The sequence below is a fragment of the Peromyscus eremicus genome, chromosome 18 (genome assembly GCF_949786415.1).
Source record: "Peromyscus eremicus chromosome 18, PerEre_H2_v1, whole genome shotgun sequence".
In the NCBI taxonomy this organism is placed as follows: domain Eukaryota; kingdom Metazoa; phylum Chordata; class Mammalia; order Rodentia; family Cricetidae; genus Peromyscus; species Peromyscus eremicus.
This window is the reverse complement of record NC_081434.1, coordinates 511,514-526,994: the sequence shown is the minus strand read 5'-3', so window position 1 is coordinate 526,994 and position 15,481 is coordinate 511,514. Positions and strand designations below refer to the sequence as shown.

The window sequence follows — 15,481 nt, the reverse complement described above, 5'->3', positions numbered from 1 at the left end:
AGTTAATAAATGCACAGATATTTTCAAGAATCAATATTCAAGTCACTCTTTGAAATGTCTCTACCACATTTCCATGATTGTCAGAGGTCTAAGATTTTTGTGAGGAATTATGCATAGTCTACTTGCCCATTTATGGGTCATTTCAAATGCTTGTATGCTTCAATTGTATTCACCTGTTGCTCTCGGTTCAAATTTTCATTCTAAATCCATATTCAAAATTTAATTTTGTTAATATCTCACATTAATTGCCAACTCACTATTAATTGATTTAATATTCTACAGAAATTATTTAATTTGCATTGGCCACAGTCACTACCATTTTAGAAATACATGTACTAGAAGAGGAAATTTCTAAGAAGGCATTATTGTAGAAGAGATACTTCATATATTAATGTGAAACAAGCACCTTCTATGCTAAGTGTGATGGTGATTAGGCTGAAGCAGTGGCTAGCACAAGTCTCAAGGTTGTGTCATCAGTTAAACCCACAAGAAGCACTGTCTCTCCAGAATGGCTTCCCATTACAGTCTTCTGGCTTACATCGTCTGAATGGGAAAAAGAGGTCTATCTGAAAAATAAGAGTGGTAATTAGTGTGTGTGTGTGTGTGTGTGTGTGTGTGTGTGTGTGTGTGTGTGTGTGAGAGAGAGAGAGAGAGAGAGAGAGAGAGAGAGAGAGAGAGAGAGAGAGAGAGAGAGTTAGAAAAGTGATGTTTCAGATAAGTTTTGCAGCCACCTCCTGCCTTACAGTTACATATGTTTGGACAACACATGACTCATATCTTTGGATGGATAAAGCATTTTTTAAAACATTTTAAAAAGATTTTTATCCCACACCTATAGTTCTAGTTCTTTAATTTATTTGACTAAGTAGAAAACCCATTTGAACTTTTAAATTTTATGAAATAGAGCCAAATCACTCAGTAGCAGCAATCTAAATTTGGCAAGTAAAAGACTTATTAAAATAAAGCCTAGCCTAAGTCAATAATTAGAATGCTCAATATACTTGTTAATTGCTTTTTGTCTCATGATTCTAAATCGAGGGCCTTGCACATGCTGAGCAATTCTAAGCAATTATTGGGCTGCAGTGCCCTTGTCCCAACTCATAATTTCTTTTGTGGGTTTTGATATTTCAGATAGTTAATAGAAACACACAGAGAATGATTTTAAAATTATATCCTAAAAATATATTGTATCTTTGTGAACATTTCTAACGCTTTTCTTTGATGGCATTTCCCTGAGGTGCCACTTACTTCACAGTACATTTTATTAGTAATTATTTTAATGATGATTCAGGCAGTAGATATAGTTGATCTGCTTATTAATAAAACTTAAAAAACCATATAGGATTTAACAAAGAGCCAAAATAAATATAGTGGAAGCAGAGAAATATAAAACTACCTTTGTGTTATGGTTAAGGAAATGTAAAGAAAAAAATCATGGAAACCGAGCAATAAATGATATATGAAATGATAATAGGAAAAATTAAAAGATCAAAACTATATCTGTAATTGTGTAGATAATAATAAAGTTGTCAACAATACATAGTATATACTAAATGTTTTATTACTAATGCCTACCTTTTTGCTCACTTCTTAAATTATAAGAACGTGAATATATTTTTAAGTTAGAAAATGAGAATCTCAATAAAATAAGAGATTACATCAGAAATTTCATGTTCACAGTTGGTGGTGGGACTGCTAATGAGAAGAATTTTGGATATATGGATGTCCTTGTCAAAATAATAATATTGAAATATCAGGTCAACTATCAATTTTAACAACTAATCATTAAGTATGTAAAAATCAGTATTTTAATTATTCTATAGCTAGAACAAAGGACTTTAAATATAAAAATATGTTCAAGTTTGTGTTTATACCAAAAGATCAAAGTAAGAGTGACTATTTTCAGAAGTAATAGCTTTGAAAATTCAGTTACATAAAGTTTTTGAATGAACTTTTAAATTTCTTATTAAAACTTAAGTTATAATTGTTTCTTCTAATAAGATCTAGTTTTCAGGGCTGATCCTTGCTTTAGGAACTCTTTCCCATCCGTCTTTATATAAAATGTTTCTGCAGTGTAGTTACTTTCAAGCATAGTTGTTAAATGTTTAATAAATTTGTACAAAAAACCCCCAGAGATTTAGTAAAACGTTCAAGGAAAACTTCTTTCTTTGTTGCTTTTGCTATTACAATAAAATATTCAAATCAATTTAACATGGACACCCTAAGATCATATCTTCTATCTTGAAGATATTAACAAAACTAATTCTAATCTCTCAACCTTTAATGCATAAATTAATTTTTAAAAGCTGAACATATAAAAATACACAGAACTAAATCAAATTGGAAAATGAGATACTTTCCCATGGACAGTAGACAGATAGACCTGAGTAAATCAAAGAACAGTAATAGTTCAAACATGTTTTCTTTAGAAATAATACATGCATTTCCCCTCACTTGTCCTATCTTTTAAGTCATAAAACTTGGATGAAGAAAAAAATGTTCCTGTTTACACAGGTCATATCAATGATAACACTGAATCAAATGCACAATCATGTAATGGAATTCCTTCCCACCAAGCTACGGATTTGTCCTACCTCCACAATCATATTACCATGTATTCTTAAGGTGAAAAAAAAAACCGTACAAAATAAAATAACACAAGCTAAGGAATGCAATTATGTTCATTAGATGAAATGTCACAGAATATTTAAAAATCAAAGACTTTCATTTTAGATAATGATTGTATTGATTGCTAACATTTTACTACTATCTACAAGTCAAATGTGAATGGTAAAAGCACTAACCCTTTGACTGTTCTGCAGATTTGTCAGTAAGGTGCATGTGCAGATTTGAGCAAGCTTTCTGCACATGACCCAGCCCATCACCCTTGTGTGCAGAGAGCATTGATGATCCCTATCCTCCCCTGGCACCTCATTTTACCTCAAAATACACGATTGAGCAAATGCAATTTTATATTTACTATTCTTATTCAATTTATCCAATTTTGATATAAAATAAACCACATCACTCTCTGTTCTACAATTCAATGCAGTTCACCTGTGAGATGTTATAAACCTTACTGAATGTGACATAGAGTACTATATAAAAATTTACTGTCTAATGAGACCATGGTGGATTTACTTCCTAGTGTCCTACAGGAAAATCTCACAAGAATGAAGAGTCCTCAGAGTAACTGAGATCCAAGAGCATCATTTCCTGAGGGATTTCAAATTGTATGATACAGAAGTACTTTTTATAAAAACAGACCTATGTATGTGTGTGCATGTGTATACACTCCCCACACTTCTTTTACTACACTAATATTGCTTCCAGAGTGTTGCTAATAGATTGCAACAAAATTTGAATGCTTATCATGAACCCATGTTTTGAAATCACCGTTACATAATTCTGAGTTTATTTTAATATGATATGAAAGATGAAAATATAAGATGGAAAAGATAAGTCTGTTTTAGTCACATTGATCTTAAGAGAAATGTGGTACCCTACAAACATATGGTGTCCTCTTGGTTTATTTGCATAACACTGTATCCTGTCAAACACACAACAGTTTAAGGAGTAATTTTAAATTTAGTTACAGCTGTACCATGTTCTTTGTGAACATATATTATAGTTCATTTAATCACTTCTATAAGATAACTACAATGGCTTTTCCTTAATTTAACATTATGGCAATGAATAAAATTATTGGAACTTGTTTTTATAAATGTAATTTTCATAATGTTGAATGTTTCTTAAGCTGGGATTGCTCATTCAAAATAAACACTACATTTATTTCTTTACTACCTCAAATTTGTTTTCTACATGGATTTGTTCAGTTCCCAAGAACAATGCATTATTCATATTTCTCAACATCACAATAAGCAGAGTGGGGCTTTCATTATTTAAAAAATGTATGTATTGCAATGGTAATTGAGAAACATTTTATCTTTTAAAGTTTCTTTAATTTTTGAGATTATAATATAATTACATAACTGCCCCCTTCCTTTCTCTGTTTAAATCCTTTCACATAACTGTTCTTAATCTTTTAAATTCATGGACTCTTTTTTCATTGTCTGTTGTTACATGCATATTATTGTGGGCATATACAATATATTTGTAAGTACAACCTGCTCAGTCTGTATAATGTTATTTATACGCATTTTCAAGGCTGACCATTTGGTAGTGTATAAATAATTATGTGTACTTCCCTGAGGAAGACTATTCCTCCTGTTTTTAGAATTCTTTAGTTGCCCAAAGTTCTTTTTCTAGGGTTGAGGCTTCTTGGGCATTCCCCAGTCCACAATAGCATATCTATTATTGTTGTCCTTGCTCAGCTCACGTTTAGTCAGTAATGTTGGTGAGACATGGGTGTAGCTTTTGACATAACTAAGAGACAGTCTTACAGGAAACTCCTGGATCCTCTGGCTCTTAAAATCATTCTACCCTTATCTCCAACAATGTTCCCTAAGCCTTAGGTGAGGGACTAGTTCTGTAGATGTTTCCATTGGATTTCCCCAGTTATGTGTGAGATGAACATATTTAAATAGAAAAAGGCTTCTCTTGGGTCTACATGTTTATAATTACGTCTTGTCTATGTTTCTTATCAGTCTTTCACTCACCTATTTTTACACTTTCATATATGCCAACAGTATTAACTTCCATCTGTAATTTATATATATTTTCCACTTTTGACAGTGACTCATGATGTTGATCATAATGATACTGCATGTGTGATATAAAATACTATTCATTTTTATGTAGTCAAAACTGTCTTTGTCTTCCTGCTTGAATGTGAATAGTTAGAAGTATTTTCCTTATATTTAACTGCTGATGAAATTTACTTTTTTTTTCTTTTTTAAAAAAGATGTAATGCTTCATATGCAAGCATGTCTACACACCAGAGAAAAGGGCATCAGATCCCATGGAACTGTAGTTACAGATGCTTGTGAGCCACTACGATGGTGCAGGGAATTGAATTAAAGACATCTGGAAGAGTAGCCAGCACTCTTAATTACTGAGCCATCATTTCTCCATCCCCACATTTTCTATTAATACTGTTTAGTTCCTCCACACACTTGAGTTTCTCAACCTACAGTCAATTATAAAACAAGTAAAATAAGTACAATTTATCTCTTTTTAAAATTCCTTACTGTTTCTCTTAATAGTTTTAGTTTAAAATCCATTTTCAGTCCTACAATTTTCAAACATTTCATTTGTAGAATTCCATTTGTCCTAGACCCCATTTTTTTTCCATTGGTTTTGTTTCCATTGGTTTGGCTATTCATGCTCCTTTAGCCTGCTGTGTTCACTGTGGACATGATACCGATCCTGACAATTACAGGTCTTCTTTTCAGCCTTTCCTTACAATACTTATAAAACATCTTTCCAAAGGTGGTGAGATCTCAAAAAGGTCAATTACAGGAAAGAAGTATGCTTGCAACCAAGCTTGTAAAAAGAAAATTGCTTTTGTATTGCAAACAATGGTTATTTGTCCCTTTATCATTTAGAGTACATGAAATATTTATTCAAACATTGAAAGTTGCTTGCTTGACAAGAAATTATAATGAACAAAATCATATGTAATTTATCTCAAAGATCAGAAATTTCAGATAAAAGGTCGGAAGTCAAAGATAAAAACTAATTTCAGAGTCCACATAACCAAAGATTCATAAGACTATACTAGGAAATTGTATTTTATAATGTCTAAACTTTTGGAGTGAAAAAATTTATTTACACACACATAAGTGACCAAGAGGGAATAAGTGCTCTATTTTTCATTTTTATTTTAATTCATTCTCTATAAATTTCATATATGTATACAATGTATCTTGATCGTATCCATCCCTCATTCCTCGACAACTTCCCAAATCCTCCATCACATTTCCCAACCAACTTCATGTCCTTCTTTTTCAAGTATTTATTTATTCATTTCTTGAGTGTGTTTCCTTTTTCTTTTATTGAAAATAGATGTTTTTCTGACCTACTATATTCTGATTATGGTTTCCCTGCCTTTACTCCTCCAAGTTCTTCCCAAACTCCCCTTCCACCCATAGTGATCCTCTATTATGTTTCTCATTAGAAAACAAACAGCATTACAACGGATAATAAAATGAAATTATAAATAAGATAAAATTTAACACATAAGAAGAAGATAAATCCAACAGAAGGAAAAGACTCCAAGAAAAACCAAACACAAGAAACATAAGATGCAGACCCACTAATCACCACACTCAGGAACCTTATTTGAACACTAATTCAGAAGCCAAAATATATACACAAAGGACCTATCAGATAAAAAGAGAAAGAAAAACAATCAAAAATAAAAAAATAAATTTAAATTGAAAGAAAATGCCCTGACAGGCCATTGTGAGACAAGGAAACTTTTTTTAAATTTTATAATTAATTTAATTTTACATATCAGCCACGGATTCCCCTGTCTTCCCTCCTCCCGTCCTCCCCACCACCGCCCTCCCCCCAATCCACGCCCCATTTCCACCTTCTCCAGGGCAAGGACTCCCCTGGGAATTCAGTTCAGCCTGGTAGATTCAGTCAAGGCAGGTCCAGTCCCCTCCTACCTTCACCTAGGCTGAGCAAAGTGTCCCAGAATAGGCCCTAGGTTCCAAAAAGCCAGCTCATGCACTAAGGACAGGTTCCAGTCCCACTGCCTCCCAAACAGTTCAAGCTAATCCACTGTCTCACTTATCCAGAAGGCCTGGTCCAGTTGGGGGCTCCTCAGCTATTGGTTCATAGTTCATATGTTTCCACTAGTTTGGCTATTTGTCCCTGTGCTTTTTCTAATCATGGTCTCAACATCTCTTGCTCATACAATCTCCTCTCTCTCACCAATTGTGCTCCTGGACCTCCACCTGGGGCCTGGATGTGGATCTCTGCATCTGCTTCCATCAGTCATTGGATAAGAGTTCTATCACGACAGTTACAGTGTTCCGCCATCCGATCACCAGAGTAGGTCAGCTTGGGCTTTCTCTCGACCATTGCCAGTAGTATATTGTGGAGGTATCTTTGTGGATTTCTGGGAGGCTGGAGAGATGGCTCAGTCGTTTAGAGCACTGACTGCTCTTCCAGAGGTCCTGAGTTCAATTCCCAGCAACTACATGGTGGCTCACAACCATCTATAATAGGATCTGATGCCCTCTTCTGGTGTGCATGTATACATGCAGATAGAGCACTCATACACAAAATAGAAATAAATGAAACCCCAAAAGGAAATTTAGGGGCTGGAGAGATAGCTCAGAGGTTAAGAGCACTGACAAGGAAACTTCTAAGATGCCGTCAGTTATTTTCCTGGTGGCCATGTACTACTGGGCATGCAACCTACTATTTAAGAATAGTTTGTTTCCCCATTGGGACTCCTTTGGAGAAAATTAAGTAGTCATTTCCAAGTGATTACCAACTGGAGATTGCTTCTGGGTTCACCTCTTTTTTTTTCAGCTCTAGGACCCCAACTGGTAGAGATCCTTGTAGGCCATGTATATGCTGCCTCAGTCTCTCTGAGTTCATATGTGCATCAGTCATGTTGACTGAGAGGTCATTCTTCTCTTGGGGTCTCTTGCACTCTTTCTACATCATCTTCTTCAAGTTTTCCTGACCCCTGAGTGTGGAGATTTGATGGAGACACCCCATTTAGATCTGAGTATTCCAAGATTTCTCACTTTCTGCATAATGTCTGGCTGTGGGTCTCTGTATTTGTTACCGTCTGCTGCAGTAGGAAGCTTCTCTGATGACAGCTGAATAAGGCACTCGTTTTTGAGTATAGCAGAATATCATCAGGAGTCATTTTATTGCTATGTGCTTTTTGTCTGTTTTAAAGAACAGTAGTATTTTGTTTCTCTTAAGTCTCTGGGATGTCTAATGTCAGGTTATTGGTAACACAAGCAGTACCAGGTATGGGTTCCACTTCATGTAATGGACTTAAGTCAAATCAAATATCAATTGGTTATTCCCGCAAGATTTGTGCCACCATTCCTCTAGCATATCTTGCAGGCAGGACACCATGGGAACCCCTGAAAAGCCCATGCTCTTGCAAGGGTGTCTTAATTAGGGTTTCTATTGTTGCAATGAAACACTATGACCACAGAGTAAGTTGGGGAGGAAAGGGTTTATTAGGCTTACACTTCAGCATTGCTGTTCATCTCTGTAGGAAGTCAGGAAAGGAACTCAAAACAGGGCAGGATCCTGGAAGCAGGAACTGATGCAGAGGCCATGGAGGGGAGCTGCTTACTGTCTTGCTTACCCTGGCTTGCTCAGCCCACCTTCTTATAGAACCCAGGACCAGCAGCCCAGGGATGGCACTACACACCATGGTGTGCTTTCCCCCCATTGATCACTAAATGAGAAAATGCCTTACAGCTGGATCTCAAGGAGGCATTTCCTCAGCTGGGGTTCCTTCCTCTGATGACTCTAGCTTGTGTCAAGTTGACACACAAAACCACACAGTATAAATGCTGCTGATTGCTGGAGAGCATGCAAAGAGATACCATTATAAATGAAGATATCATGGGAATAAATAGAAACAGGGTGCTAGAGAAGTTCCCAGGAATCCACAAGGATGACTCCACCTTAGACTACTAGCAATAGTCAAAAGAATGTCTGAATTGGTCTACTCAAGTAATTAGTGCGGTGGTAGTGTGTTCCCCAAAATATTGTGCATCCTAATAAACTTATCTGGGGTCAGAGAACAGAACAGCAACTAGACAGATATAGAGGCTAGAAAATGGTGGCATATACACCTTTAACCCTAGCATGGAAAAGGCAGAGATCTGTCTGGATCTCTGTGAGTTCAAAGCCACACTGGAAACAGCCAGGCATAGTGACACACGCTTTTAATCCCAGGAAGTGATAGCAGGAAGCAGAACGGTATTTAAAGCGTGAGGACCATGAACTGGAGCTGGTTAAGCTTTCAGGCTTTTGAGCAACAGTTCAGCTGAGATTCATTGTGGCTGAGGACTCAGAGGCTTCCAGTCTGAGGAAACAGGATCAGCAGAGGAATTGGCAAGGTGAGGTGGCTGTGGCTTGTTCTGCTTTTCTGATCATCTAGCATTCACCCCGATACCTGGCTCTGGGTTTGATTTTATTAATAAGACCTTTTAAGATTCATGCTACAAATCAGAATAGTGAATACCCTGTCATCAAAGAGCCTTCATCCAGTGACTGATGGAAGTAGATGCAGAGATCAATGGCCAGGTGCCAGGCAGAACTCCAGGAGTCCAATCGGTGAGAGAGAGAGGAGGGATTCTATGACAAAGGGACATTGAGATCATGATGGGAAAACTTGCAGAGACGGCCAGCCAAAGTAGTGGAAAAGCATAAACTGTGGACCAATAACTGTGTACTCCGCTAGGCCCTCTGGATAGGTGAGACACTTGTTTAGCTTGAAATGTTTAGAGGACCCCCAGGCAGTGGGATCTGGATCCATCCCTGGTGCATGAGTGGGCTTTTGGGGGCACAGTACCTATGGTGGGACACCTTGTGCAGCCTTGGTGCAGAGGAGAGGGCCTTGGACCTGCCTCAGCTGAATATACCAGGCTTTGCTGATTCCCCATGGGAGACCTTGCCTTAGAGGATGTGGGAATAAGGAGTCAGTTTGGGGAGAAGGCTGGGGGCAGGAGAAGGGAGGAGAGGGGGGGTCTGTGGCTTGTATGTAAAAGGAATAGAAAATTTCTTAATAATTAAAATAAAACAGAACAAAAACAAACAAACAAACAAACAAACAAACAAACAAACAAACCATATGCTACTGATTTTTCTCCACAACTGATGGTAAGGCCCAATTGCTGAAGAAAACATCTACACAAATCACTGAACCTGGAGTGGAGCTGGCGCCTACTAGAATCTATTCCTACTGATTAATGTTCATGGTAGTGGAAGATATTTTGCACAAAACCAAAGGAGACTCTTTGTTTTGTCCTATTCTGATTTATTTGTTTGTTGTTGCTTCATTCATTTTACTTTATTATTATTCTTTATATGCCCATTTGTTTTCTCAAAAGAAATAGAAAGCATGTGGCTTCAGATGAGAGGGGTGGTGGGAGGATCTGAGAGCAGTAGAAGGAGAAAAAACTATAATCAATTATTTTACATGGAAAAAATCTATTTCCTATAAAAGAAAAATAGAGACAAAAACAAAAAATAAACACTGAAATGTGAAAAGAACAACATCAAAATATTAACATAGATTTATGAATCGTTTTATGAAATAAGGTACATAGCTGAAAAAGTATTAGTGTCTATTATTGTTACTTTTTGAAATTCTGATAGCAAAACAAAAATTAACTTTGGGGTCTCCAGTGGGAAACCAATCTCCTTGGTTCTATTGATTGTAGCTTGGTTAACATTGACTTAAAAACCAACATCCACAAAATCCACAAGCAAATACATACCATATTTTTCTCTCTGGGTCTGTGATATCTCACTCAAGATGATTTTTTTCTAGTTCTAGCCATTCATCTGTGAATCTCATGATGTCACTTTTTTAATGGCTAAGTAATACCCTATCAGGTAATGCACCATAATTTCTTTATCTGTTCTTCGGTGGAGGAAGGTCTAGTTTGGTTCCAAATTCTGGCTATTATGAATAGAGCAGCAATGAAACTTTTTGAGCAAGTGTCCTTGTGGTAGGGTGAAGTATCTTTTTTGGGTATATGCCAATGACTAGAAAAGTTGGATGTTGTGGTAGATTTCCATCTTCCTGAGGAAATGCCACACTGATTTCCATAGTGACGGTACAAGTATGCACTCCCACCAGTACTGGATGAGTGTTCCCCTTATTCCACATCCTTGCCAACATTAGATGTTTTATGGATCTTAGCCATTCTGAATGGGTTTAAGATGAAATCTGAAAGTAGTTTTGATTTGCGTTTTCTAGATGGCTAAGGATGTTGATCATTTCTTTAAATGTTTCTCAGCCATTTAGTGTCCCCTTTTGAAAATTATGTTTAGATCTGTAACCCATGATTAATTGGGTTTTTATATCTACTTTTAAAAGTCCTTTATATATGTTAGATATTAGCCCTTTATCAAATATCTAGTTGGCAAACATTTTTTTTCTCCTTTGTAGGGTTCACTTTGTCCAAAGGACAGTGTCTTTTGCCTGGCAGAAGCTTTTCAAGTTCATATGGTCCCATTTATTGTTTATCTTTGTGCCTCTGCTAATGGTGTTCTGTCAGAAAATCTCTTCCTGTGCCAATGAGTTCAAGGCTATTCTCCACTTTCGCTTTTATCAGATTTAGTGTATCTGATTTAAAGTTGAGGGTTTTGATCCATTTGAAATAGAGTTTGAGAGGCCATACCTTCTTGTAGAAGGGAAGAAGGGGTCAGGGGAGGCGTGAATGGGTGAGAGGAGGGAAGAGGGTGATATGTGAAAGGTACATAAAATGAATAATAAAAATTCTTAATAAATAAAAAAAAGAAATAGAATTTTGTGAAGGGTGATATTAGGATGAGTTGGGGAAGGAAGTTGGGAGGAGATCTTTGTGATCTGTTCAGAATGGGGGTCAGAGAGGAAAGGGAGAGCACTACAGGTTTCCTGCTACAGAGCTGGGATGAGAGGAGGGTGATTGGCTCTCAGGAGTAGTAGGAGGGGTCTGGGTCCACCTTTAGCCGACTTATTGCCTTGGGATGGGTAACTCTGGTTAGCAGGGGCTCCAGCTGGAATTGGGGGTCTGGGAAAAGCAACAAGTGGAAGGAGGAAGGCTAGAAGTGGAAGATGTGTGAGATCCACAGGGGATGGGACCAGGAAGACAGGGAAGGCTGCCTGTGAAGTTATGCTGAAGAGCTGGGTCTGATACTGGAGGATTGGGTCTGGAAAAACAAAAAGATAAGTCAATAGGCAGCCTACCTGGCAGGAGGTCTTATATTTGAACCCATTGCAAAAAAATGTAAACAAACTGACTCCAAATTTCCAGCTGAGGTGGGTTCTAAAAGGAGCAAAAGAATGTAGAATGTGCCCTATTGGAAATTTTCAATCTTATTCACCAGAGAAAATTTCATAAGCTTCTCTGCCCTGAGAATGGAACCCCTAAGATATAATGGAACTGTTTTTTTTTTTTTTATTGTGAATTGTGAAGCTGGATTTTTCTCCAGTCCCACCTGGGCCTGCAGCTGCTGAGACCCAAATAAACACACAGAGGCTTATATTAATTAAAACTTCTAGGCCACTAGCTCAGGCCTACCACTGACTAGCTCTTACACTTAAATTAACCCATAATTCTTATTTATGTTTAGCCATATGGCTTGGTACCTTTTTCCTAGTTCTGCCTTCACATCTTGCTTCCTCTGTGTCTGGCTGTCGACCCCTGACTGAGCCTTCTTGTTCCCAGAATTCTCCTCTCTGCTTGTCCACCTATACTATACTTCCTGCCTGGCTACTGGCCAGTCAGCATTTTATTTATCAACCAGATCAGAGCAGCACATTCACAGCATACAGAGCGATATCCTCAGCAGAATTGTTCTTAGCTGGCAGGTGATCTTTTTATTTATCAATAAAGGCATACTGGAAAGACAGAGTCTTTTAGAGCATGAAGGCTGTTCATACTCTTCCTCCAATTGAAGTAAATGATTCATTCTTGTGGGTTGAAAAACTATTGAGAAAAAGGAAGGAAAGTTGGCTATGACAAGAGCACAGTGGCCACACTGCTACAGAAGATCAAAGCAGATTCATGGGGAAGCATGGGAAGCTGAAGCATGTAAATTGGAGATAGCTAAGGGCAGACATACACTGCCAAGTATGCTGTTCTTTTCCTCTGAGAGTCCAGAAAGACGAAACTAATGAAGAATCACCAAAGACCACAGATGGAGAGGGGTAGTGCCAGAGCGTGACTAGAATAAGTAGAGGAAAACAATTCATTGTGGTGTCCTCTAGGTGCTCACAGGTGCACAATAGTCCAGTATTAGTGTTTAAATTATTTTATATTAATGTATTAAAATACATAATTAAATTTGTGAAAATTGACATAATCTGAATTGACAATGACATTTTATCTCCTTATTTTAGTTTAATACATAGAAATATCTTCAAACCAAGGTACAGATGAAGAATACATAGAATTAATTTTTTGGGTTACCATCATCCTCAACATCTACAAGTCATAAACCAATAAAATAATTAGTACAAAACTCAGAGTTTAATTATTTTAAGCAAAATATCATCAAATTAAGTTAACAGAATAACACACTCTCAACGTACTTTTTTAGGGAAATTTTTACAACAGATTTCTAAATCCTTGAGATATATTATGACATTGATCATAGGCTCTATATTTTCCTCATTCTTTCAGGGTTTGCTGGAAGTGATGTTTTCTACTTTAGTTTATCTTTCAAGTACTAAATTTTCTATCTTTTTGTTTGTTTGTTTTTTGATTTTGACACAGGGTTTGTGTGTGTAGCTTTGTGCCTTTCCTACTCTCTAGCCCAGGCTGGCTTGAAACTCACAGCGATCCACCTGGCTCTGCCTCCCGAGTGCTGAGATTAAAGGCATGTGCCACCATGACCCGGCTCAAATTACTACATATTCTATCTGCAGTGATAATTCCAAATATGTTACATTGTAGCCATCATTCTATCTGTGTCTCTTACAGTGAGACTAATTCATGCAAAAAGCTTAACTTGTAAAATCTAGCAAGTGTCAGTTGAATAAACATTCAGTACATGAAAGTTCATGAGAATTCCCCTATAAACATATAATTTAATATTCTGATTTTGAGAAAGCACTTTCATCCCTCTCAGGAAGCTGTGCTAAAAGAAAACACCGAAGCACTAAGACAGGATTAGGAAACAAGTGACTAAAACACTCAACAGTGAATTGGCTTAGATCACAACTAATACATTTGAGAGTAGTTCATGTTTCAACAAGGTATTATTTATGTCTAAGTCTTGTCTCATGATTTTTAAAAGAACAAAATCTAAGAAAAACATGTTTGAAAGCTTCCTTCACCTGCTGGTTCCTGAGGGTGTAAATGAAAGGGTTTAGCAAAGGGACCACAGAAGTATTAAGCACAGCTACACCTTTATTTAAAGTGACCCTTTCCTTGGCTGATGTTTTCATGTACATGAAGATACAACTCCCATAAGTAATGGAGACAACAACCATGTGTGAGGAGCAGGTGGAAAAGGCCTTTCTCCGTTGTTGAGCTGAAGGGAACTGGAGGATGGTTTTGATGATGAGTGTGTAGGAGAGGATCACTAAGATCAAGGTGATGACCAGTGTCATCACAGCCAAGGCAAAATCCATCAATTCTATTAAACTTGTGTCTGTGCAAGACAGCTGAAGGACAGCACTGTCACATACAAAGTGATCAACAGTTTTGGAAGCACAGAAATCCAGCTTGAGTCCCAAGAGCAAAGGGGGGAAGATGACTAAGAACCCAGTCACCCAGGAGCTGATGACCAGCAGGTGACACACTTTGCTATTCATGATGATGGGGTAGTGCAGTGGTCTGCAGATGGCTACATAGCGATCATAGGACATGGCAGCCAGGAGGTAGAACTCTGTGGTCCCTAGCAGAAAAAAGAAGAATAATTGAGCTGCACAAGCATTATACAAAATCATTTTTTCCCCTGAGAGAATGCTCATCAGGAACCTAGGGATGCACACTGTGGTGAATGCAATTTCTAAGCAGGAGAAATTCCGGAGGAAGAAATACATTGGAGTCTTGAGGTGGGGATCCAGCAGGGTGAGGAGGATGATCACTAAGTTCCCCATTAGGCTCAAGATGTAATTGAAAAACAAAAACAGGAAAATCAGAATTTGTAGCTGAGGGTCATCTGTCAGTCCAAGCAAAATGAACACTATCTCCACAGATTGGTTCTTCATTTCTCTTGTTTCTTAGCAAATCTACAGAAAATACAAAACTAATATCACATCCAGGAAAAATACTTCTTCCTTTTCATCCATTAAAAATTATGTTTTCATATAGTTAATAAATCCACAGATATTTTCAAGAATCAATATTCAAGTCACTCTTTGAAATGTCCTCTATCACATTCCTGTGATTGTCAGAGCTCTAAGATTTTTGTGAGGAGTTATGTATAGCGTACTTGCCCATTTATGGGTCATTTCAAATGCTTGTATGCTTCAATTGTATTCACCTGTTGCTCTCGGTTCAAATTTTCATTCTAAATCCATATTCAAAATTTAATTTTGTTAATATCTCACATTAATTGCCCACTCACTATTAATTGATTTAATAGTCTACAGAAATTATTTAATTTGCATTGGCCACAGTCACTACCATTTTAGAAATACATGTACTAGAAGAGGAAATTTCTAAGAAGCCATTATTGTAGAAGAGATACTTCATATATTAATGTGAAACAAGCACCTTCTATGCTAAGTGTGATGGTGATTAGGCTGAAGCAGTGGTTAGCACAAGTCTCAAGGTTGTGTCATCAGCTAAACCCACAAGAAGCACTGTCTCTCCAGAATGGCTTCCCATTACAGTCTTCTGGCTTACATCAGGTCTGAATG

General features: G+C 37.2%; 1 protein-coding gene across 1 annotated transcript; it reads right to left on the bottom strand.

Moving 5' to 3' along the window:
* Positions 1-13,870: 13,870 nt before the first annotated feature.
* Positions 13,871-14,827, bottom strand: LOC131895061 (olfactory receptor 6C6-like). The gene has a single exon (XM_059245468.1). It carries the CDS (start codon positions 14,825-14,827, stop codon positions 13,871-13,873), a length of 957 nt encoding a protein of 318 aa, XP_059101451.1.
* Positions 14,828-15,481: the final 654 nt, after the last annotated feature.

Excerpts from the sequence above, each read along its gene's own strand:
- LOC131895061 (XM_059245468.1), bottom strand. The coding sequence starts at position 14,827 with ATGAAGAACCAATCTGTGGAGATAGTGTTCATTTTGCTTGGACTGACA.